Source organism: Medicago sativa, chromosome 1 (genome assembly GCF_051527215.1).
Source record: "Medicago sativa cultivar Bolivia chromosome 1, Bolivia_mono, whole genome shotgun sequence".
NCBI lineage: Eukaryota > Viridiplantae > Streptophyta > Magnoliopsida > Fabales > Fabaceae > Medicago > Medicago sativa.
Genome location: NC_140749.1, coordinates 82,271,323 through 82,295,690, shown reverse-complemented (window position 1 = coordinate 82,295,690; position 24,368 = coordinate 82,271,323). Strand labels below are relative to the sequence as shown.

The 24,368-nt window shown below is 35.3% G+C and overlaps 2 protein-coding genes and 1 long non-coding RNA gene across 3 annotated transcripts; 1 reads left to right on the top strand and 2 right to left on the bottom strand.

Moving 5' to 3' along the window:
- Positions 1–12,208: 12,208 nt before the first annotated feature.
- Positions 12,209–15,155, bottom strand: LOC146958153 (uncharacterized). The gene is made up of 2 exons (XR_015024579.1): positions 12,671–15,155; positions 12,209–12,566 (listed from the first exon to the last, which is right to left on the bottom strand). It is a non-coding gene; the product is annotated as an uncharacterized LOC146958153 (long non-coding RNA).
- A 10-nt stretch (positions 15,156–15,165) lies between these two features.
- LOC146958152 (serine carboxypeptidase-like 20) lies at positions 15,166–17,455 on the bottom strand. Its single transcript, XM_085739727.1, has 6 exons — positions 17,126–17,455; positions 16,604–16,738; positions 16,411–16,491; positions 16,089–16,331; positions 15,856–15,921; positions 15,166–15,341 (listed from the first exon to the last, which is right to left on the bottom strand). Exons 1-6 carry the CDS (start codon positions 17,225–17,227, stop codon positions 15,273–15,275), a joined length of 696 nt encoding a protein of 231 aa, XP_085595853.1. The 5' UTR covers positions 17,228–17,455; the 3' UTR covers positions 15,166–15,272.
- Positions 17,456–19,647: 2,192 nt separating this feature from the next.
- FUT13 (fucosyltransferase 13) lies at positions 19,648–22,942 on the top strand. The gene is made up of 3 exons (XM_085739726.1): positions 19,648–20,275; positions 21,939–22,112; positions 22,199–22,942. The coding sequence occupies exons 1-3, from the start codon at positions 19,778–19,780 to the stop codon at positions 22,763–22,765; spliced, it is 1,239 nt and encodes a 412-aa protein (XP_085595852.1). The 5' UTR covers positions 19,648–19,777; the 3' UTR covers positions 22,766–22,942.
- The last annotated feature ends 1,426 nt before the right edge of the window (positions 22,943–24,368 follow it).

The following is a 24,368-nucleotide window of genomic DNA, read 5'->3' as shown; positions in this document are numbered from 1 at the left end:
TTGAATGAAACTCAAATTCAAACTCTCAAAAATCATTATTATATCAAGTTCTTATATATCATGCTTAAAAATTCAGCACATGCATGGTTATGCCTGCATGCGATGCAAATTGCTTTTCTCATAAAGTATGATTCATTCCTATCCTAATTCATATATAGTACAGTGATTAAATAAATTAAATGTAGGATAGGATAGGAGAGTACTTAATTACTAAGACGTGTTCAACTTATGTCCATCTATTATGTCTAATCCCTTTATAATATGTTCATGAAATGCAACGACATGTCAAAATTACGTAGTCAACAAATTAAACAAAAAATTTTAGGAGGTGAAAACATCCAATTTTTTTTTAAGGACTAAAATCAAAATACGCTATATTGACTATTTAACGAAATCTCTGCGAGAAGAAATTGATAATTAAGCAACATATATTGTTCTTTGCAGCAACAGCTCCTACTCCAAAAGACATTAAAAAGGTAGCATAATAGTAGTTGAAAGTGATTGATGGAAGTCACTACGTAGTTCCACAATCGAAACAAAAACATAGATAGAACATAGAGAAATAGCGAAAAAAAATGAAAGAAGAAAACGAGAGACTCACTCAGAACGATGCTAGGGTTTTGACGTTGGAGCGAAAAATCCCAACCAAGTTTCCCTTTCTTTTCTTCTCTGCGTAATTTCGTTTTCTTAGATAATGGGCTGTGAGTTTTTTCTTTTTATACCTTTTTGTGTGGGTTGACTGTGGACAGGGTTTTCTTTTTAATTTTTATTTCAACAGTCTGTTTTTCCGTTTTTATTGAAAATAAACGATAAAATGATAAAAAAAAAAAAAAAAAAACTGTAGAATTGAACCAAAAAATGACACTAAAATATAATATTTGTTTATGTAAGATCAAAATAAGATTATTTTATGGTGTCTATTATTGTTCGTATTGTTGTGAATTGTTTCTTTCATTGTTGTGGATTCTTACAATCTTAATAGAATCTATCTAATTTTTTAATTGATAATTTAAATAAAAATGATAAAATAATTGAAATAAAGAGGTAAAATTTGAAAGGAAAAAGTCCGGCCCAAAATAGTGTATTCCCTTCATGAAAATTGTTCTTTTCCCTTTACATTTTGCTTATTCCCACCTCAAACTTCCTAAAATAACCCAACGCGAGTTAACTCACACTGACCCCCCAAGTTAACTCACGCTGACCCCCAATATGAGTTAACTTGTGTTGGTTTCAGGTCTGCTAACAGAACATCAATTCGGTCAAAAATTTCTTTTTTTTAAGCACCTAAAAGCGCAATTTTCACAATACTAATCATCAACTACCACTAAATTCATTCACCACATTCATTCTTTCAATCATTCAATCAAATTTTTCATTCAATCAAAATAACGCAAAATCAAAATCAATTCCAAAATAACGCAGATGTCAAAGATAAAAATGCTAATACACAATTGTCATTAATTGTCATAAAGATCCGCCAAAATGTCATAAAAAAAACTAAAAATATACAATAAAAAACGCTAAAAAACCATCAACCACTACCCCTCCTCCTCCTCCTCCAGACAATCCGTAGCTCGGTCACCGGGGGCATCTCCTCCTAGATCCTCCCAGCACTATTGGCCAGCCTTAAGCTTCCTTCCGTGTGAGGAAGGGGCCAGCGGATGTTGCGTAGGGTCCATTAACTGGGACGGACCCGTCTGGGACGACCACCCCTCCCCACTCCTACACCTCCTACCGCGTCCCCTTCTTTTTTTGGTGGTGTCAAAGGGCGTGCACTCCCAGTCATCGTATCCTTGCCGAATCTCTGCCTGTTTGGGTTGCCAAACATATCTACAAAACATAAAACGTAAACATTATCAAACATTGAGACATTTTAATTTTTCAATTAATTTTTCATTGAGACATTTTATCAAACACCTAGAATTCAACGTAAACATTATGAGTTCAACATAAACACCCCTTCGACTTTAATCTCACCAATAGTTGTTTCATCTCGACCAACTCTTTTCGATCGTTAATCTCCTTCACCTCTTTGGAAACTCTTAGCCATTGGTAGTGATTAGTAATTCTTGAGAGTTACGTAGATTAGGAAAAATATTTGTAAGTCGCATTGAGACTTTTTAAGATTTTGTAGTTGGGGGAAATTGAAACCTAAAGAAAAGATTGTTTGATTTTCACCTCTAATTGAGAATCATGGGTTTTATTAACTTGATGTTCATGTAAGTATTGTTGGAGTAGCATAGATCCGGTGAGGATTAAGGGCAGGGGCGGAGCCATGTTGGCTCTTGTGCAAGCAAGTGCCCCCACTAATTTTGAGATTTTTTCATATCCATCATATATAATACTACATCATAGATTTCCAGCACCAGCACATACATATATACACACAGTATTATAAATATGATGATAGAGTTATGATAACTAGATTACATATTATAAATAATACATGCACCTCTCCTCTATGTGTTTTCCTACTCTTTGTTTCTTTTATTTAGTTTCATTTTTCGAAAACATTACTTCTATAATTATAGGGGCTGCTAATTTACACCCACCTTAAAACACTAAGGTGTAAATTAGCAAGCTACACCATCTAAAAACACTAAGGTTTAAGTTAGCAATCTACACCCACTTGATTATATACACTCATTTTTATAAATTTTATCAAAGTGTTTACACCCACCTCACTAATTTACACTGATCATTTTCATCATTCCAAATATTGTTTCCTTAAAAGTTTCTCTATTACATATTTTGTACCTTAAGCATGTCATTGTCTTTTTTTTTCTTCTTTTAAGGACCTTCCTTACGATAGTTACAAAACTGTCATTCTATTTAAATTTAATTAGAACAGAAACAAAATAGTGTTTTAGTAAAATATAAGTGGGTGTAGCTTGTTAATTTACACCTTAGTGTATTTAGGTGGGTGTAAATTAGCAGTCCCCAATATTATCTAAAAATAATAATTTATAGTCAATATATTTTTACTTATTTTATTCTATTTTTATTTTAGAAATTTATATGTAAATATTGCCCCCACTACTTAAAATTTTTGAGGGGATTGAATCTCTTGGAAGTGCTCAAGAATAACACATTGGTGAAGTTAAGGGTAATGTTATGTGATCAATATTTGGTTTGTTTAAGGTTAAACCAAGGCATATGAAGGAGTGGAGTGAGGGTTCTAGGAGAAACCAAACAAACCCCAACGGTTCAAGGAATGCATCTTAATCTCAAGAAATTGAAAATTGATCGTAACATCTCATCAAAGACTTTAAATTTAATATTGAGAAAACTCGAATAAATTTTGCATGTGGTGGGAGTGAATTATCCCACTAGGGGAGAACCGTGTCGGTGAACCATAACTCTTTGATTTCTTCTTCTAAACCCTTCACTTCTTTACTTTTCATAATCAATTGATTCAATTTAGATTTTGTGAAAGTTATTTTCAAAACCTAGTTTTCTTGTACCATTGTTAGAAACCAAATGAGTTTTGAATCTAGTTAAAGATTCAACCTTTCTCAAAGGGGTTCTAACATTTTAAGTCAAAAATCACTAAATTGAATCTATTTTGCATTTGTTGATTAATTTTCATATTAATTGATTAAGTTTGGCAATTAGGGTTTATCAAGAAACTAGCGTAATTAGTTGGGTTGATCACCTTTACTTTGCAAATCAATTAATTTGTTGATTATCTGAATTTGCTATGTAGAGACTATCATTACTTAAGCTTTTGTGTTTTGCAATCATTTTCGTTAAGGCTAAATTTTTCATAAGTCCTTCGAATACGATAATCTTGCAAAATCAATTTTCCTCAAAAGAGCTTTTCATAGACTCTTAAATTTTTATAGGGGCTATCTTAACACCCCCAAATACACACTTGGTCATAATTATGTTCCAACAACACGTTTGGGATACTTTGTTGACACATCTTCATTGAAGGGCAATGCAAAAGAACTTGTTGCGAGCATTGCATTTTTAAAACTCTTTTTTACATATTTTTGACACATTCGTTTTATAGGTTTGTTTACAACTAAAAAAAAGACGGTGTTAAAAAAAAAGATTGTGACAAAGAGACGTCCTCCTTTAGATTCGAGGTTTGAGTTGAAAAAATGTGGAGTTCATTTAATCTTTGAAGGGGATGATTATTACGAGGGAGACGAATAATCATTGGAGAAAGGTTTGCAATATGTCTCAGAAAGGTTGGCCAGATTTTTGAACACTTATGATGAAGGTGTTGATGCCATTGAGAGTGAACTTGATCAGGGTCAACATGAATTGAAGCAGGAAAAAGAAGAGCCTGTAGCTAGATTACTTCATGTTAAAGGAAATTCCATTCTTGTCTTCTTGCTTAATCTATTATCTGTGATATTGGGTTGTCTTTGGTTGAGCTGTATATCAAGTACCGGAAAAAAGAGATTAAGGGTGTGTTTGGTAAAATTAAGCTATAAGCTAGCTTATAGCTGATAAGCTAGCTGATAGCTGATAAGCTAGCTTATAGTTGATGGCTGATAGCTGAAAGCTTATAGCTGAAAAGTTAGCTAGTTGAAATTAAAGTGTTTGGTGAAATTAACTTTTCAAGTGACTGATAAATATAAAATGACATAAAAGTACATGTAGGTTTAATATTTTATAAATTATATTTATTGACATTTTAACTAATACATTTATCTTGTCAAAAAAACTAATACATTTATCTTCTTTAAAAAAAAAAAACTACTCCATATATTCATCTATTGTAAAAAACACTAGTATATTTATCTTAAATATTTTAAACGTAAAAAAAAACCTAAATATTTTAATTTATTTCAAACCATTTTTTATCTTTAAAATTATAAATGTTGATATATGCATTTAATTGAGTGTTTTTTAACAATTTTTTACTTCATTATCATATTTCTCTTGAAAAATCATTTATTTGCCCACTTTATTACTAACCAGCAAAGAATAAAAAAATCACTTCATTCGCTAACGTAAATTCTTCAACATCAAAATAATGGCAACTGTAAAATAAGGCATAAACGTGGACAGTTCTTTTTTTTAGTGGGTAGTTATTCTTTATAAAAAAAAAATATTAAAGGTTAAAAATGGAATAAGATGTGAAAAACTACAAGCTATAAGCTCAAAAGCTACTTGAAATAGCTTTTCAAAAAACGCTATAAGCTAGTGAGAAAAGCTTTTTACCAAACATGTCTCGTTCTATCAAAACAAGCTTATAAGCTAGTCCAACAAGCTATAAGCTAGCTTGTTTACGTTACCAAACACAGCCTAATACATGCTAGCTATAGGCTAACCTGGTTACTTGCATAACAAGTAAACAAATAAACAAACTAGTTATAGGCTAACTAACTTCTAACTAGTAACATACACAACAATTGACTGCTAACCATCTCTAAACCAATTGACACTAGTTTGAGTTGCACCTAATACAATTAACAAGGTGTTCTCCATATTTTGTGTATGAGTGCTTCTAGTAGGATTTCGGTGAGTGAGTAGCTCAATTTTGGTATTTGAATTTTCTATGTTTGTGCATTGTGTGTAGAATTTGTACTTTTAAATACCAATTTATTTTTTTGATTATAAAAAAAAAGGTATTCTCCATGATCCTACAACATAAGAGACAACTCAATGTTAGTATTTTATCAACATTAATCAAATCAAAGGTTAATTTACTAGTCATTTTCATGCAAAACAAGACTACTGTTGACAATTATTTCTTCAAACATGGTTTCCCATTTGATTACAAATCCAAGAAAGAGTGGGGGTGGGCCGGTGGGGGGCTGTTTTATGAGCAATTCATGACTGCATTGATTCACTTTTAAGGGGTGATTGGCTAGCATGAACTATTAATCTAAAATTATTCAATGTATTAGTTATTTTGTGAAGTCTTGGGCAGGTGGTCTGAGTATGACTTATTTTGAGTCACTTTTAGAAATCATTAATGATCTTTTTTTCTTAAAAGAAAAATTCAAGAAAGAACTCATAATCTTAGTTACAAGTACTATTGGCTTGGGAGCTATAGGAGTGTCTTCCTTCTCTGATTCTCTCAAATACCAATTTGGATGGACTAGTTTAGCTTCTTCAAAAAAATCTTAGTTACAACATAATCTACGAGTAAAAGAGTGAACCAAATGCAGAAGGAAATACAGTAACAACAAATAAAATGGGAACAGCTAATTTTGTAAGAGATTATTGCTGAATTGCTTACGATATAAAGTAAAAGTGAGTGTGTAATTGGTCATCTTGTACCATATCATTATCCATGTTATATAGAACTAGTTATTATCTTCACATATGCTAAAAACAATTATTCCAAACAATATTCCAATCTAAGCATTATCTGTGTAAGACCCTCTCTAGCTACCTTTTAAATGAGTTTAGGAAAAAGATTGGTGAACCACTCTTTTGGTACACCCTTTTGGTACACCCATGACATGGCAATAAAAAAATGATTAAAAATAGAAATGCCTTAATAATCCATGTCATACCAGAAGATAAAAAGAAAAGGAAAAAAAAAAGTTGCACATTCTCTCTCTCTCTCTCTCATCTCATTCAGTCGGTCCTCTCTCTCTCCCACTCTTGTTCCATTTCCATTTTCTTCTCCATGGAAGATGATTTCCACCACCATTCTCGTCGATGCCGTAGCCGTTACATCTTGATAGATTTTTTGGAAGGTTGATCTCCAACCACATCCTTGTCGTAGCTGTTGATTTCTCTGCGCTCAGGAATTCCTACCTTGTTCCTCCTGTTTTCCCCCTCTCCCATCTTCAACTCAGGTATATTCATCTCTGGTCTTTTTGTTCGATTCACTTGTTCCATCTTGCGATTTTTGTTTGTTCCTTTTTTTTGTGTGATTCAATTCTCTTGTTCCTCATATCAGTTTAATCTGAATTAAATTTAAACATTTTTTATGAAAAATGTAAATCTCAATTTGGTTAATTTATCAATTTAATTTGATTTAAATTTAAATATTTTTGTGAAAATTGTAAATCTCAATTTGGTTAATCCAGAGTACTAATATGGAATATATAAAGTGATTTTTTTTGAACCATATATGCACTTTAGCTAAGATATTGAAGATGTGTAGTTAATGGTGGGTGGAATTTGATGTTATTAGTGTTTGATTGAGTTTGATCGATTAAGTCTTTAGAGACTGGGTCAGTCTCTTAATAAATCTTTACTTTTTTTATGGAAATTGTGTTAGTTTCTTAGTTAACAATGGAGGCGTAATGTAGATTAGATTTCATAATAAGATGATTCAATCAAATGTTTCTTGGTCTCTTAATTGCATTAGATTTCTGTTGTGATGTTGATAAACTTATAGGTGACCAATTTTGAATGTAGAACAACAATTTGGTTACGCCTTTGAAAATTTGTGGTTATATGCTTCAATTATTTGGTTATATGTATTTTTCCTATGAAAACAATATCAACTTTCCAATTTATCAACAAAATATCAAAAGTGCAATTATCAAATATTGTGCTAATTATCAAATTTTGCTTCATGATTATACGTTCTACTATTGACTTTCCAATATTGGGATATAATATACAGTGCTCGTGTTGTTGCTTCAAAGCATGTGATCAATATTTATATACGCAGGAACCTATACATTTTGTATTATCAATTAAATTGGTTATGTGAAAAATAGACAATTGTGCTATAAGTACTTAATTTAGTTTTTGTATCCAAACAAGACTTAAGTGCAATAGCTCGTCGCGATATTTATGATCTCTTTTATTATGGAGGTTGTAGTTTTGTTATTATTGCTTTCACATCTCTCTATTTGTCAATTCAAGCTGCTCAATCTTCACTATAGTGCAGCCAATTTTTTTTTACCGTAAGCTTGTGTTCTCGTTCAGTTTCTGGTGTTGTATTGTGGGACTGTTATGCAGGTGTTAGTGTTGAAATGATGGCCTCTAATGTTGTCATATTGAGCTTGGGAGAGAGTTAATTGGCTAGAGTATATGGTTGGTGTTGTGATTCATCTATTTGGCCAGAGTACGATGGCCTTTTATGACTGGATTTTTAATAGGCTAACATGCCAAAGAAAATTGCTGATAACTTGAACAAGATGGGTGCAAGAATACCAAATGTGAAGCTTACAATATAATACCAAGCAAAGGTTCGGGTATCCACATGATGAAGATCATCAAATGTATCAGATGATGAAGATCACCAAGCATCAACCGTGTTCACTCGAATAAAAGACAAGTCAAGAAATCGTGTCAAGAGCGGGGTTCTTGGAACACCGTGGGTGAAGAGTGATACGAGGAAGAAGAATAAAAATAGTGTAGTAGCGTAATCAAAATTTAATGTAAATTTTTTTATGCTCTTTTAAATTTACCAGGACCATGTTAAACCTATATTATTAATGAAACATAATATGTTGTTAGTTACTAACTTTCTTGAACAATACTATAGTATGGTACTGACTAAGCTTGTAATGTACTATTCCTTCTAATTGCACTATGTATGGTTTTAGTGCAGTAATCAAATTAGATTATGTGTTTGATTTGCCTAAAACAAGATTATTTATACCTGGTAAAGATAAACTAGCCAAATATATGGTATGTGTGACCACATTTTTTAATATGCGTGACCACTATTTTTTCAGAAATTAGAACTTGTCCGTCTTTAGGCGTGATAAACTCGTAAATTGTAAAATAAGTTATTTATTTTTGGAATTGCTTTTAGTGTAGTGATCAAATTAGATTACGTGTTTGATTTGCCTAAAACAAGATTATTTATACCTGGTAAAGATAAACTAGCCAAATATATGGTATGTGTGACCACATTTTTTTAGTATGCGTGACCACTATTTTTTCAGAAATTAGAACTTGTCCGTCTTTAGGCGTGATAAACTCGTAAATTGTAAAATAAGTTATTTATTGTTGGAATTGCTTTTAGTGTAGTGATCAAATTAGATTACGTGTTTGATTTGCCTAAAACAAGATTATTTATACCTGGTAAAGATAAACTAGCCAAATATATGGTATGTGTGACCACATTTTTTAGTATGCGTGACCACTATTTTTTCAGAAATTAGAACTTGTCCATCTTTAGGCGTGATAAACTCGCAGATTGTAAAATAAGTTATTTATGGTTGGAAAGACTTTTAGTGCAGTGATCAAATTAGATTATGTGTTTGATTTGCCTAAAACAAGATTATTTATACCTGGTAAAGATAAACTAGCCAAATATATGGTATGTGTTACCACATTTTTTAATATGCGTGATAAACTAGCCAAATAGTGGTCACGCATATGTAAAAATGTGGTCATACAGACCATATATTTGGCTAGTTTTTCTTTCCCATGTGTAAATAATATCGTTTTAGGCGAATCGAACGCACGATCTCATTTGATCACTGCACTAACAACCTTTCCAACCATAAATAACCTGATTTACAATCGGCGAGTTTATCACGCCTAAGGACGGACAAGTTCTAATTTATGAAAAAATAGGGGTCACGTATTTGTATAAATGTGGTCATACAGACCATATATTTGGCTAGTTTTTCTTTCCCAGATGTAAATAATATCGTTTTAGGCGAATCGAACGCATGATCTCATTTGATCACTGCACTAAAAGCATTTCCAACCATAAATAACCTGTTTTACAATCGACAAGTTTATCACGCCTAAGGACAGACAAGTTCTAATTTATGAAAAAATAGTGGTCACGTATGTGTAAAAATGTGGTCATACAGACCATATATTTGGCTAGTTATCTTTCTCAGGAGTAAATAATATCGTTTTAGGCAAAATATATACATGCGAAGATTTCACTTGTCAATAAAGACACAATCATCTTTTATATCAAAGAACAAAAAATAACAAAAAAAATTGACTCATTAAACTGTACGATAGTTCAACAATATTAGTAACTAACAACATATGGTGTTTCCTTTAATATTATAGGTGCGACATTGTCCTACCAATTAAAAAATATCATCAGAAAACATCTACATTACAATCATATCAAAACACTACATTAATTTAAATCTTCTTCTTTTTGCATCCATCCTTCACCCATGGGGAAAGCAAAACCCCACTTTTTACACGGTGTCTTGGCTTGTTCTTAATTCTAGTCAACAAATTTGATGCATGATGTGCTTCATCATATGATACATTTGCCACCTCCCTTTCAACACTACAAGAAAAACTGCATTCAAAAAATTTACATAATTCAAGAGTAAGTTTGATCCATACATCAACTTAACTAAAACAAAAGATAAAGCACTGTACTTGCAAAAAAGTACGGTAAGGGATAATCATATTCTAGGGTTTAGACTGATTATTGGATGCCTTGAGAATGCTCTCAAGAGTAGTATTTATAGTCTGTCATGGGCTTGGGTTTCGGTTGCTTGGTTCCCAAGCAACAGGGGTATTTATGTATTTTAGGCGGTTTCTAGAGATTTCTAGAAGCCTAGAAGGGCGGTGCCTCAAGGCGAGCGCGCCAGAGTCTCAAGAGCCCTTCTGGAGGGCGCCTGAGCCTTTCTGGAGGTCTTAGAGCCTTTCTGGAGGGCTTCTAAGCCTTTAGGAATATTATGACGGTTCACAGCCCCCCAAGCACGAGTCTTGGGACAAGGCGAAGTGATGACAACATGGGACTGGACCCTCTAGAGGTCATTAAGTCTTTCGGAAGGTTTTGGTGGTTCACAGCCCCCCAAGCACGAGTCTTGGAACAAGCCGAAGTGGTTTGTACGTCGTGACGAGTTGACTTCTTTATGGCGATTTCCTCATTAAATTTGCGTCGATTTTGTTTGCCGAATTCGTTTTGGAGATTTACATAAACAATTTTATTACTTTTGATGCTTCGGCGATTTTCAACGATTTTGAATTGTCGTGCTTATTTTCTTATATGCTCCGGTGACTGTGTCACCTCAGATTCTCAACATTTGGCGTTGACGTTCCGGCGACTTTTGTCGGCTCAGTTGACCTTCATTTGTTTGGCGATTTGGAGACTTTATTTTTCCATTCTCTTGTTTTTCTAATGGAGTCGATTTGTCGATTTTCCACCCCGCCAGAGCCTTTGACGTTTAGGGCGCTTGTCGATTTGTAGATTTCGTTGATGTCGTAGTAGTAGCACTTTTTTAATTTATACTTCCAACTCTGATGGAAGACGCCTCCCACTCTGAGGGAAGACTTTTGCTTCCCATTCTGAGGGAAGACTTATTATTTTACACTTCCAACTCTGATGGAAGGCGCTTCCCACTCTGAGGGAAGACTTTTGCTTCCCACTCTGAGGGAAGACTTTTTATTTTACACTTCCAACTCTGATGGAAGGCGCCTCCTACTCTGAAGGAGGACTTTTGCTTCCCACTCTGAGGGAAGACTTTTTATTTTACACTTCCAACTCTGATGGAAGGCGCCTCCTACTCTGAAGGAGGACTTTGCTTCCCACTCTGAGGAAAGACTTTTTATTTTACACTTCCAACTCTGATGGAAGGCGCCTCCTACTCTGAAGGAGGACTTTTGCTTCCCACTCTGAGGGAAGACTTTTTATTTTACACTTCCAACTCTGATGGAAGGCGCCTCCTACTCTGAAGGAGGACTTTTGCTTCCCACTCTGAGGAAAGACTTTTTATTTTACACTTCCAACTCTGATGGAAGGCGCCTCCTACTCTGAAGGAGGACTTTTGCTTCCCACTCTGAGGGAAGACTTTTTATTTTACACTTCCAACTCTGATGGAAGGCGCCTCCTACTCTGAAGGAGGACTTTTTGCTTCCCACTCTGAGGGAAGACTTTTTATTTTACACTTCCAACTCTGATGGAAGGCGCCTCCTACTCTGAAGGAGGACTTTTGCTTCCCACTCTGAGGGAAGACTTTTTATTTTACACTTCCAACTCTGATGGAAGGTTAGGCGAGTTGTTGTGTCGACCCAGCCAGAGCCTTTATCAAGGTTGGCGTTGTGGGGCTCGTGGATCCTTTATCTTCGTGCCATTGGTAAGTGAATCCTGTTTGCATAATAGAAGAAAAAAATGCGGAGAGAGTCATATATATGAAAAAAGGAAAGGGCGCCTCGTTAAAAACCTGCAAAACAAATCTCAAAGGTTGAGAAAGGTTAGAATAACTTCGTGTTTCATCTTTATGTTCTTAATGGTGGGACGATTGCTTCCTTGCATTTTTAATCATGGCGCCTTGTTTGGTGAGTTCTTCTTGTTTTGTTTAACCTCGCCTTTGGCGGGCTTGTCTTCCTTCCAAACTTTATTCATCTGAAATATAACGTTATTTCCGAACTTCCAAAGTAAATAAATAAATAAAAGAGTTTTAATCATTTGCAATTATATTTAATGGGAACTAACTGTTCTTTGTCTTCTTTTATTTAGCTCTTATTTAGCTCGCCTACGCTTTGTACTCCTCTTCCTTTTCCTCTCCACTCTTCTAATTGAATACCTCGCCTATTAACTTATCATTCTCCCATTAAATCCGAACTAACTCGCTCACTCCATTATTTTCTATGTCTTTTCTTCAACAAAAAGTCTCTTCCTAAACCTTTTAGTAGAAATACCGAATTTAATACAACTAAGCTTCCTTTATCATATAGCAGAAGTAGAACCGTGCCTCCAAAATTAGTAACAGTGGGAACATGGTTAATTTGAAACTAATTGAATAAGTGCTATCTTGGCCTTAAATCACCGATGAAGATAGAGAAAGAGAGGAAGTACCTTGGCAAAGGTAGTGCTCAACGAAATTTAATGGAACAATAGTACCTAATACGAGATGGCTTCAAGGGAGCTGTTTTTGTAGAACTCGCCATGTTATCGCACCGCTGGAGCTAATTCACCAACCAATTTTATTGCAATTTATAAACTGATGTTGATGTGGATGAGTGCTACTTCACCAAGCCAACCGTTCATCCAACCTGCCGCTTTCGTTGACGTCCTCGCCCGACCTTGTTATGTTGAATTCCTTTTACAAAGATGTTACACACATACTCAAACATACGGCAGTTATATATTTAAAGATCAGAAAGATGAATCCTGAATGGTTTAAATTTCTCTTGAGTCTCGAGCGACGTTGTTACAGTAGCGTTCCCTTGGTGTTCATCCGAGTACCTGGCTCTTAGGCATTGACATTTATATTTACTGATAAGGTTTGTTAGAGAACATTCGCATGTTAGAGGAAACAGATTGACATTGATATCCTGAACCAAAACGTGCAGCCTGTGTAGTTGACTGAACTTTTATGACATATAGTGATTGAGTATAGTAGCATAGTTTCACAGGATATATAGTAAGGTAATTAAAGTTCAAATATTTGGGAGAGAAAACATGATTCGTAGAAAATCAGAAAATAACAAAACTGAATATGTGGGGAGTCTCTAATATATGAAAATCGCCTTACTTGCAAAAAAGTGGAAATATATTGTCTCCGAATATATTGAACATAAAATTTCTTCAAATCTAAAAGTGTAGATATATTTTCTCAAAGTATATTGGAAACATAGAACCTGGTATTCCTTCGAAAGTGAATTGCTTCAGGGTGGGAGAATCACTCTGAGAGAGTATGTCGTCGCCAAAATCTTGAGACCTGATGTTGGTTTGGTCTTCCCCGGCCATCGTCTTCTCGTCTTTTCGAGGTCGCCGCTAGGTCCAAAGGCGTCATGTGCAGCTACAAATTCTTTTATGCACTTGTCGTTACTTTCCTTTGAATGATGCCGCTTCGGTCCTCGCTGCTTTGAGCATCTATCCGGGTTCGTTCCTCGAGACTTGATTGTATATGATTTCCGCCTGTTCATAAGGATGACTACGATGGTGACGAATTAAGCTCCTCTGGTGGTTGGATCTTCCTGACACGATATCATGCCTTCTGCGATGTTTAGGTGGTCATACGTTTAGGCCGCCTATCTTCCTCGGTGGTGTTGGCGAAGTTCGGAATATCGCCTTAGCTTCTTTTGATCGTTGCTGCTTTCTCCTTTGAATGATCTGTTGTGTTAGATAAAATTCTGATGTTGCCGGTGATTGGAATGATGTTGTTAATAGACCGCCTGATACATAGAAGAAACAAAACTCATGTAATTTGCTTCTATTATAATGTTCAGCGGTGGATGGAGTTTGTATGCAACATTCTCTTGACAGCTTTAACTATTAATCAACCTAGCCATATCTTGAATGATGACCGAAATTAGAAAAAAGGTTTGTGTGTCCCACATAAGATATATGAGGGGAAGAATGAAAAGCAATAATCTATAGTCATAATAATCTGTACTCATGTTTATAAATCCTACTTTTGCTTCTTTTTATTTTATTTTATTGGTAGTGTTGATTATGCAATTTATATGGTGTTTAGATAGATATATAGTTCACTTTACACAGAATAATTCCAATAAAATTTAATTTCAATTGCCATCCATATTAATGCTTCATAGTCGAAACGTAAGCTATATATGTATTGATACTGAAAAGCAATAGTGGAGTTCATTAAAGAATTGAAATCTCTCGTAAAACAAAACGGAAAAGCAGGTTTTATCATGGAAACTAGAGTCGGCTGGAGTATTTAAAGTGAAAACGAATTCGGCAAAAACATATGCATGTCGCGTGAACGATTAACACAAAATTCGGCAAAAACATATGCATGTCGCGTGAACGATTAACACAAACAGAGCAGTCTAAAATAACAATAATGATATAGGAATAACCAAAACAACGAATTAAAATTGATAGCACCTGGAGTATAATTGAAATCGATAATTGAAACGGAAGATGGAGTGGTCCTCGCCGGCCATTCCTTTTGAGATCGCCGAGAGGGTTTATAGGTTTAGTGTTTCCAAATCACGATTTGCGATTCAGAAACGTGGTCAAGGCTAGTTTTACCTCTTCCCACAGACGGCGCCAACTGTACTTGCAAAAAAGTACGGTAAGGGATAATCATATTCTAGGGTTTAGACTGATTATTGGATGCCTTGAGAATGCTCTCAAGAGTAGTATTTATAGTCTGTCATGGGCTTGGGTTTCGGTTGCTTGGTTCCCAAGCAACAGGGGTATTTATGTATTTTAGGCGGTTTCTAGAGATTTCTAGAAGCCTAGAAGGGCGGTGCCTCAAGGCGAGCGCGCCAGAGTCTCAAGAGCCCTTCTGGAGGGCGCCTGAGCCTTTCTGGAGGTCTTAGAGCCTTTCTGGAGGGCTTCTAAGCCTTTAGGAATATTATGACGGTTCAAGCACCAAGTTTAAACATTCAAAAAATCGAAACACTAGTGACTGATCATTCAAAACAACTGTAGCAAAATTAGAAGTCCATAAACTATCTAAATATTCCCTAGTGATGTTGCTTCAATGATCATCGAGGCGGTAGCTAGACTCCGATGAATGTCTACCATCTCTTGTTTCTAAATTTGTTGGCTGAAAAGAAGAAGAAAAATAAATAAGACAATGATTAGTAAATTGAAACACAATATTGAAACTGAAGAGGGAAAACAAACATACATATACAATCTAATATACATGTCCAAAGAACAATGCTATATAGCATTGAAGATTTTTCATATAAATCGTAAAATAACATGGCATGTGTTCTACTTCAGTCAGAAAATAGATTTTCTTTTAGACAAGGTATAACAATATTGCACAAGAACCTACCTTTACTTTGCCTTTCAACCAATTTGGCCTCAAGTGACTTCACCATCACTTCATCACCAACTTTGGCTTTTAATGCTTTATGATCCTTTTCAATTGATTTAGCAGAATTGGCTTATAGGAAGGGCTAAATAAATCAAACAAGAGGTTTTGCACAATAACTATCTTTGAAGGAAGAAAAAGCACACAACTACTGACCACACTTTTCTGTTTCATCAGAGAGATAATAATTTAGTGTTTTGACATTCAAAGTATAGAGGTATCTTACAAGAAACCTCACCTCTGCAGTGTGAATTGCTTTCCTGACTTCTTCATTGTTCAACCATGCATTTACAACAGAGCCATCCTAAAGATATTGTTAGGTCATGTTACTTGTTTTTGGCAATAAAAAATTAGCATTTCTAAGGTTTAAACAAGTATGCAATGATAATCGAGCAATTAAATCAACTAGTAGCTAATAAGGAGATATTAAATGGTAAATATAGACACTTAGATAGTAGTAAAGAAACATACTGTGCATGGAACATTGTTGCTATTGATAAGTTGTGGCCAAGTTGGTACGTTGCCATCTCTCACAGGTGCTCTAAGGGGCCAAGCGCGACCGAACATTCTTTTCCTCACAGGATGAGGTTTTTCAGTCTCACCTAACTCACGGAAACTAGACGGTAACCTAATATAGGATGTGATAATCTTATTTGCCTCTGTGTCGTGGTAGCATGGTTCTAGAATGTTATATACATTCAACCCATCAATGTCCTAAAATAATAATAATCATCAATGAGTGCCAAATTCACTTATTTCTTATAATCTCAGTACTGTAGTATAATTAAATCACCTCATCAATTTTTGCAAGCTTGTTTGTATAATTATCACTGAGTGAATTATAGAAATTCCCATCACACTCGCGGTTAACCTCCTGCAACAGAGTGCAACATGACTTAAAGAAACATACTTACAAGACAATATATAGCAAGGTTTCAAACAATAGATATAGTTCCAAACTTGCTCTTAAAAGGGTATATTTTCACCTCAAACAATTCATCTGAGATAAGACCCATCCCATGTACAAATGGAACAAGAGCATTGCCATCAATTTGTTCATCTGTAACACCATTTCCAACTATGTAACCAGCAGGAGAGTCTAAATATATAATACTGGAAACCTGTAATGCAAAATCAGAATCATATACCATTTGATAACAAGAAAAAATAACTAGTGATTGTTGAATTACACAACTCTTGTTTGGATAAACAACTTAACTACTTACTTATAGCATAAACGTCTATCATGTAAGGGCTTACATATAAGTTATTTCTATAACATAAGATAAGGTCAAACAGTTTACATATAAGTTCCAAGCTGCATTCATAAGCTATCATGAAGAGCTCATTCTTTTCAAAAGCTCTCAAACAGTCTCACAGGTGCTTATTATACATAAATTTAAATAAGTCAATACAAACAACCCTATAGAGTCTCTACCCAAAACCAAACTATGAGAAGAAATCATCCTTCCCTTTCAAAATTCAACTGATTTTTAAAAAATTCATACCTTGGTCCAGCTATATGGATTAAGGTGCAGAGTTGGCAGGCTTCCCTTTGTCTTTGCTGCTTCAAAATTGAAAGGACCTGAAGAAATCATCAATTGCCACATGATTTATAAAGAAGTTGACGGGAGACGACGACGACAATGGAGTGAGTAGAACGGAGGTAGCCCAGATCTGAAAAAAATGGATGGGAGATCGTCGTTTCCATCACCGTCGCCGAAAAAGAAGTGGACCGGCGGTGGTGGTGAGATTTGGGGTGTGGCCGATGGTGGTGTTCAGTGAGGGGGAAAGGAGAAAAAGGGTGAAGAAGAGAGAAAGGTGGGGACGAGAATGAAGGAAGAGGTAGAAGGTGAATGAAGAGCTAAAGTGTATTTGTGTGAGAAGAGAGGGTGAACGAAGAAAAAAAAAGAGAGAAAGAAACAGTTGCTGAGTGTATTTATGTAGGGTCCAGTTGCCAAATGTCAAAATTTTGTGTGGGTGTGTTGGGGTGGATGCCACCTATGGTGGTATGCCTATCACCACTCTAAATTTATTATATATAATAATTACTAGTTCTTCTGTCATCATGAGACTCTAACTATCAATTCAACTATTCCAGCTAACAAATTATCCTCCACACAAGCATGGGATTTGGCTGTTTCATGATTGCATTAGAAACATCAACATCTTTGAGAAGGGCTATTATACAAAACAAGTTATCAATTTATTAGCATATATATTAAGTAAATAAGAATATATCTATGGTTGTAACCGGTAGCAAGTCAATAAACAAAGTGACCTTTGAAAATGTGAACATCAATTAAAATATCATCTAAATTTTATGAGTCTGATAATACATGTAACAATTGTAAAGCATCACTCAAAATAGTTCATATGTCCACTTTTGTTGATAGATTCTATAACGAGACACGAACATATGACTTTCTACATGGATCTCACATAAATACTTTATGTGGCAGTGTGACACGTTAATTTCATACATTTCATGTTAACTTGAAGATCACATCCATTCAGAAAAGAAAAAAAAACTTGAAGATCAAATGTTGTAATACATCACGTTATAGCCTCTATCTACATAAGTCATCGAGATACTGTTTTAACCAATGTGATGCAATTTAATAAATGTATTTACCAATTAACTAAATTTAAATGCAACCATTTAAATTAAGAGTAATAATATTATGGCATACAAAACAAAATTGATATCAAATTTTGATAACAATTTAGATGATTAACACAATTCAAATATGTGATTAATTACTTTAACAAGTGATTAATGAATATAACAAGTTGTGATAACTACTTAATCATCAATAAATTACAATGAACAACGGTTTTAAACGTCATTAACTACAATTTTTTATGAATATTTGAACTAGAATGTGATTAATGAATATCACGAAGTATATTTGAACATCTATAATTTATATGATCAATGACGTTCAAAATTGATTGTATATCCTTGATGATTAAGGAGTTTTTACACTTTCTTATACTATTTATTAAGATTGTCTATTCAACTTAATGAATCATATTTTTAACATGTATTACATTTGACCCAAACATACTCAAGACCCACAATCCACGTTATTCAAGGCCCGAGTACACAAGCCAGACACGCAAAACAACCGTTTTTTTAAGGAACACAAAACAATCTTGCATGCCCAACGTCCTATAAAATGGAAAATACTTGGGTGCCTTTAGTTTTGGTGTCTTTGGGTACCTTTAGTTCATTTTAGAGGAGAGAGAACGATGGATAAATGATTAAAATAAATTATTTAGATGAGATAATGAATGGTTATAAAAGAGAAATAGAAACAAAGGCACCAAAGCCACCCAAGTGCAACCCCTGTAAAATGGCTCAACGACTATACATTATATTCAACTATTATGTAATGCCTCAATCACTAATAACAGTCGTCAGAATCCAACATTGATAAAACGGTGATTGTAAGGGACTATCACCAACTCCACAACTACTCCTTGCCAAATCCTATAAAAGGCTTCCTTAAGACCTTTTACCACCAACACAAGGCACACACTTGTTATCTTTTTAAGTACCTCACACTCTTTACTCTCATACTAATTTTAGCATAAAGTGTTTGCATGTATCCTCTCCAACATCAATCTCAACGATAGTTGTTTCATCTTGGCCAACTCTACTCGATCGAAATAATACAAATCATTGATCAATATTGCTTAGTAAAATTTATAGAATTAATTTGTCTAGTTATATCCGACATTACAACATGATGTTGTAACCAATCTGGTCAGTTCGATTTCAAATTGATAGCTGAGATCATCTTATTATGCGAAATCATGTTTGAAATATAAATCATTTGATCTGAAATCTACGACTGAGATCCACTGCAGCGTGCAACTGCCTAGAATTTCTATAGCAGGGAAACCAAATCCAAGACTCCTAGACTTGCCTACCCTTGAGGACATTTTGGACTTCCCCATACTAGAGTAGAAGCTAGAGGAGAGAGACCAAGTCCAAAATCAACCAAAATGAAAACGTAAGACCAAAGACAAACAGTTTCGTGTTTCCTTTCTCATTTCACCATTCCAATGTACACTCTCTCGCTACTTTCTCTCTCTAAAACAAAGGCATAGAACCCCCAAACCAAACCAAACCAAACCTTCCTTCCACCAGCATGCTTGTAATGCCACAGCCACCCAAACCCTTCAACACAATCACCATCACAATCATGATAGCCTTCACCTTCTTCCTCCTCTTCCTCACCGGTTTCCTCCAATTCCCTTCTATTTCACCCTCTCTCCCGGGTCCCATCCACGATTCCTTCACGCTCCCTTCTACAAATACCTCCTCCAAACCCTTCACCGATCTGGTTTCCTCCTTCAGAAAATGGGACTCGCAAGTGGGTTGTGCGAAATTCAGAGAAAAAACAAATGGGGTTTTGTTGAATCAGTCAAAGATTGTTTCTTTGCAAGAATTTGGTGGGGATAAAGTTTGTAAGGGTTTTAAAATGAACCATGTTAGTGTTTTGGTTAAAGGGTGGACTTGGATTCCTGATAATTTGGATAATTTGTATTCTTGTCGTTGTGGGTTGAGTTGTTTGTGGACTAAATCAAACGTTCTTGCGGATAAGCCTGATGTTTTGATGTTTGAATCCTCTACGCCTCCGATTCAGGTAGCATTTATTGTTGAAATGTTTATTTAGTTTGTTGGATTTGGTGGAAATGTTAATGTGTTTGGAGTTAAGCATTTTGACATGCCTGATTTTGCCATGGTGGTTTTGGAGTTGAAAGCTTTGTTTGATTGTTAGATGATTGAATCTAGTCTGCCATTACTGAGAGTTTGGTTTATGATCCATGCTTTGCAATTGATTTTTTTCATGTTTGATAAATGTTCATTTATTGTTTGAGTTTGCATGGTTGAAACAATAGATAGTTAGAGTTTCATTTAATTATCTATTTTTAGTTTGTTTCCGGCGCTAGTGATCTTAGTTGAAGGCTCGAAGTTGGATAATGATGAGAATTATCCTTTTCAGCAAATGCTGAAAAACTAATCTTAGTTGATGACATTGAAAAATCTCCCCTTAGTCATGCCTTCCTAGATTGATGGGCGGCAGAATATGTGCTAAGCGATGAGTGATGACAGATTTCATAGGCAGTGTTACCTAGAACTGTTGGATGATCTTTGTGTGAAGATTTGGGTTAATGGATCTTGCATTTGAGTTTTTAAGTAAAACTTCAAAAATTGTGCTCGAGTGCCTTTTATTAGAATTCCAAGTTCCAATAAGCTTGTATTGCACGTAATGCAGATATCAGATATCTGGTATAGGACTCTTTGCTAGGGTAGGATCTGTAGTAGCGTTTCTTCATCCTGATTAAACGTAGTTATTTTATCAAGTTTTGCTGGGCATGTAGTGGAGTGTATTTTATTTGGGAATTCTTGACAGAGGTAAGAACAGTGAAATAAAACAACAACAGTCCATTTTTATATGAGGGATTTATTTGGCCAAATGACCGCAATTTTCATTTTCCTTCCTGCATGTTTACATCTCTGCTGTAAACCATTCCACAGATTAGGAGAAAGACAAATTTCTTGATTACTTTTATGGATTAACCATTTACAAATGACAGAATGCTCTGTTGGTGATGATTTCCCTTTGTTCATTTCTGAAGGTTCCAAGCATTATGGCCATTTTGGCTGTGGTTGGGTCCATTTTTCTTTTAATTGTTAAACTATGTGCTGGTTCTGTTTCTATTTTTCATTGTCAGAGAATCCGATTATAGAAAGTCTATAGCTTAGATTCCTCTAGGCTCAGTCACTATCAAATTACTTATTCACAGAACATAATTCTGACACCTCAACATACAAACTGCTAAACAAAACATAGTTAATATGTAACACGAAAAGGTTCAGCTGGTAGTATGAATGTGGCATATATCTGCATTGTATCATATGGTTCAAGGTATGTACTAGGATGAGCCTTTTAAACGTCGTTAGTAACAGTCTTTCAATATCAACCGTCGGTAAGTACTGAAATTGTTAGCTTAAACAAACATTTTTTCGCATCTTCGATGTGTTCTTCAATAATGTCAGGGGGACGTTTTAGTAGAACTCTGTAAACACCTTTTGGATGTCTACCCTTCTTTGTTTTGTACTTAAATAAGCTGTTATTGTCTACTCTTCTCAAATAAGCTGTTATCGCCTACCCTTCTCAAATGCTTCTCTTGCACAGTTGTCGTGCAGAATGTATGTCAGGCTTTCAAGATTTTTTAGCTGGTAATATGTGCTATAGTGTTGGATTTGACTCACTTTTTATGATTTCTTCTTTTTTATTTCAGAGACGTGTGGGAGAACCGCTTCGTGCATACATGGATCTTGAAGCTGGCCGAAAGAGATCAGGTCGAGAGGATATATACATCAGTTACCATGCTGAAGATGATGTACAGTCAACCTATGCCGGTGCTCTGTTTCACAATGGCCGAAATTATCATGTCTCTAATACGAAAAGCAGTGTAAGTAATAGTTCATTAATAGGATGTTAAATGAAAGGTAAAGAAAGAGGGACTCATAGTAACCTAACCTAATTTATCATCTGCAGGATGTACTTGTTTATTGGTCTTCGTCGCGTTGTCTTCCTCAAAGAAATGAACTTGCTAAGAAACTTCTTGGCTTGCTGCCGCATCATTCATTTGGCAAGTGCCTAAACAATGTTGGTGGTCAAAACATGGCTCTTTCGTTCTTTCCCGAGTGTGAAAATGATGAAAATGCTAAACCAAAATGGTGGGATCATTTACATTGTGCCATGTCTCACTACAAGTTTGTTCTTGCAATCGAGAACACTTTCACTGAGAGTTACGTGACAGAGAAGTTATTTTACGCGTTGGACTCGGGTGCAGTTCCTATCTATTTTGGTGCACCAAACGTCATGGATTTTGTTCCTCCACATTCAATAATAGATGGTAGAAAATTCAAATCAGTGGAAGAACTGGCTTCCTACGTGAAGGCCGTAGCGAATGACCCAGTAGCTTATGCAGAATACCATGCATGGAGACGGTGCGGTGTAATGGGTAACTATGCGAAAACACGAGCTATGAGCCTAGACACGTTGCCATGCCGGTTATGCGAGGCTGTTAGCAGAAAAGGTGGAAGAAATGCAAGAAGCTAGCTAGGGTGAATTGATAGCCCTGCTTTACAGATATTAGAGAGATTGAGATTATAACTTTGTATAGAGGCACACTTCTTTATAGGGTCATTTCATTTTTCTTGTGGTGCTTTTTTCTGATGACAAATTGTGGATACCACAACACTGTAGTTAATTCTTGGTGATGAAGTAAGTTTTAAGTGCATATGTCAACCTGCAAAGGGGACTTTATATATATATATATATATAGTAGACACCATTGTCAAGATATCATAATTGAACACACAACATAAAATGTGCCATTCCTGTTTAACCCAATCATTTTTTTTTTTGAGAAAATTAAGCTTATAGCATTTCATTAGCAATCAAATCGTTTATACAAAGCGGTACATCATTATAAGTACGGAAGCTAGAAGAGGAAGTAGCTGCCTGAGCTAACTCATGGGCAACTGCGTTCGCTTGCCTCCTAATAAACTCGACACGAGAGTTTGTTAAACTTGCGGAACAAAACTGTATATTGTTATCCATAATAGCTCCAAATTCGGTGATATCTCCATTGCCCCGATTAAAGTAGTCAGCCACTCGCTTCGAATCAACTTCAAAATCCACATTTAGAAGCCGTAATTCATTAACCCACCGCATAGCATGATACAATCCAAGAGCTTCTCCGACATCCACTAAACACATAGGTGAGAACCACAATGTTTTTGCGCAAACAAACTGCCCCTCTTCGTCACGAATGCATATTCCAATACCACACTTATTCGTAGAAGCCGAAAACGAGGCATCCACATTGCATTTCACTCTTCCACGCATCGGTTTTTTCCAACGGACACCTATAGTGCTGCTGTTCGCATTCTGCACAGCAGATGGCAGCATGACAGCAGCTGTTATAACAGTTTGCTGCGCCACTTGCCTCTTTCTGTTGGCAGATCTCCATCCTTGACATTTGAACATTTTAACATCCTTGGCAGATCTCCAATCATTGTTTCCTTGACATTTGAACATAAACGAAATCATACGAGTATCTCCCACGGATTCATTTCAGTATGATCATGCATTTTATTATACTCAAGAGGTCCAAAACTACTACCCGTAGTATTTTACAGGTGACTTATACTTAGAGATGACCACAATTTGTACATGCCGATAAAATATGTGATGAGTATGGGATATACGATTGTCCGACTTTGATGCGCGAAAGTCACTTTCCTTTGAATGAACCTAGTTCGTTGTATGAATCAGGTGTTTTAGGTCAAGCCGTGTAAGCAACTAAAAATAATGATAGTGCTCTTTGCCTTCATCTCCCAAAAGTTCCCATCAGTTGCCACCATCAACCTGTTGCACACATAAGAGACTGTTTTGAAATTTTGATACTACGACTATTCGTTACACATTTAAGGAATAAAATGACTATTAACCATCAAATAAATAACTCAATTGTTTCTTACTTAATAGATACCAATGTGGATGTAACGTTATCCGTAAGTAAATTAATAAAATAAAATTAGTAGACCAATAACCCGACTCATTTCCAAAGACACGACACAAGCAGCTCGACGACACCCTCCAAAACCGACCCATCAATATTAGTACACTTGACCCACCCCTCTGACTCTGAGCCGGC

What these genes read in the sequence shown, in the direction of transcription:
- LOC146958152 (XM_085739727.1), bottom strand. Translation starts at nt 17,227, where the DNA reads ATGTGGCAATTGATGATTTCTTCAGGTCCTTTCAATTTTGAAGCAGCA. An exon ending in TCTCAGATGAATTGTTTGAG is followed by an intron (nt 16,492 to 16,603) that starts GTGAAAATATAC and finishes ACTCTGTTGCAG; the next exon opens with GAGGTTAACCGCGAGTGTGA. An exon ending in GCAACAATGTTCCATGCACA is followed by an intron (nt 15,922 to 16,088) that starts GTATGTTTCTTT and finishes CAATATCTTTAG; the next exon opens with GATGGCTCTGTTGTAAATGC.
- FUT13 (XM_085739726.1), top strand. Translation starts at nt 19,778, where the DNA reads ATGCTTGTAATGCCACAGCCACCCAAACCCTTCAACACAATCACCATC. An exon ending in CCTCTACGCCTCCGATTCAG is followed by an intron (nt 20,276 to 21,938) that starts GTAGCATTTATT and finishes TTTTTATTTCAG; the next exon opens with AGACGTGTGGGAGAACCGCT. An exon ending in TCTCTAATACGAAAAGCAGT is followed by an intron (nt 22,113 to 22,198) that starts GTAAGTAATAGT and finishes TATCATCTGCAG; the next exon opens with GATGTACTTGTTTATTGGTC.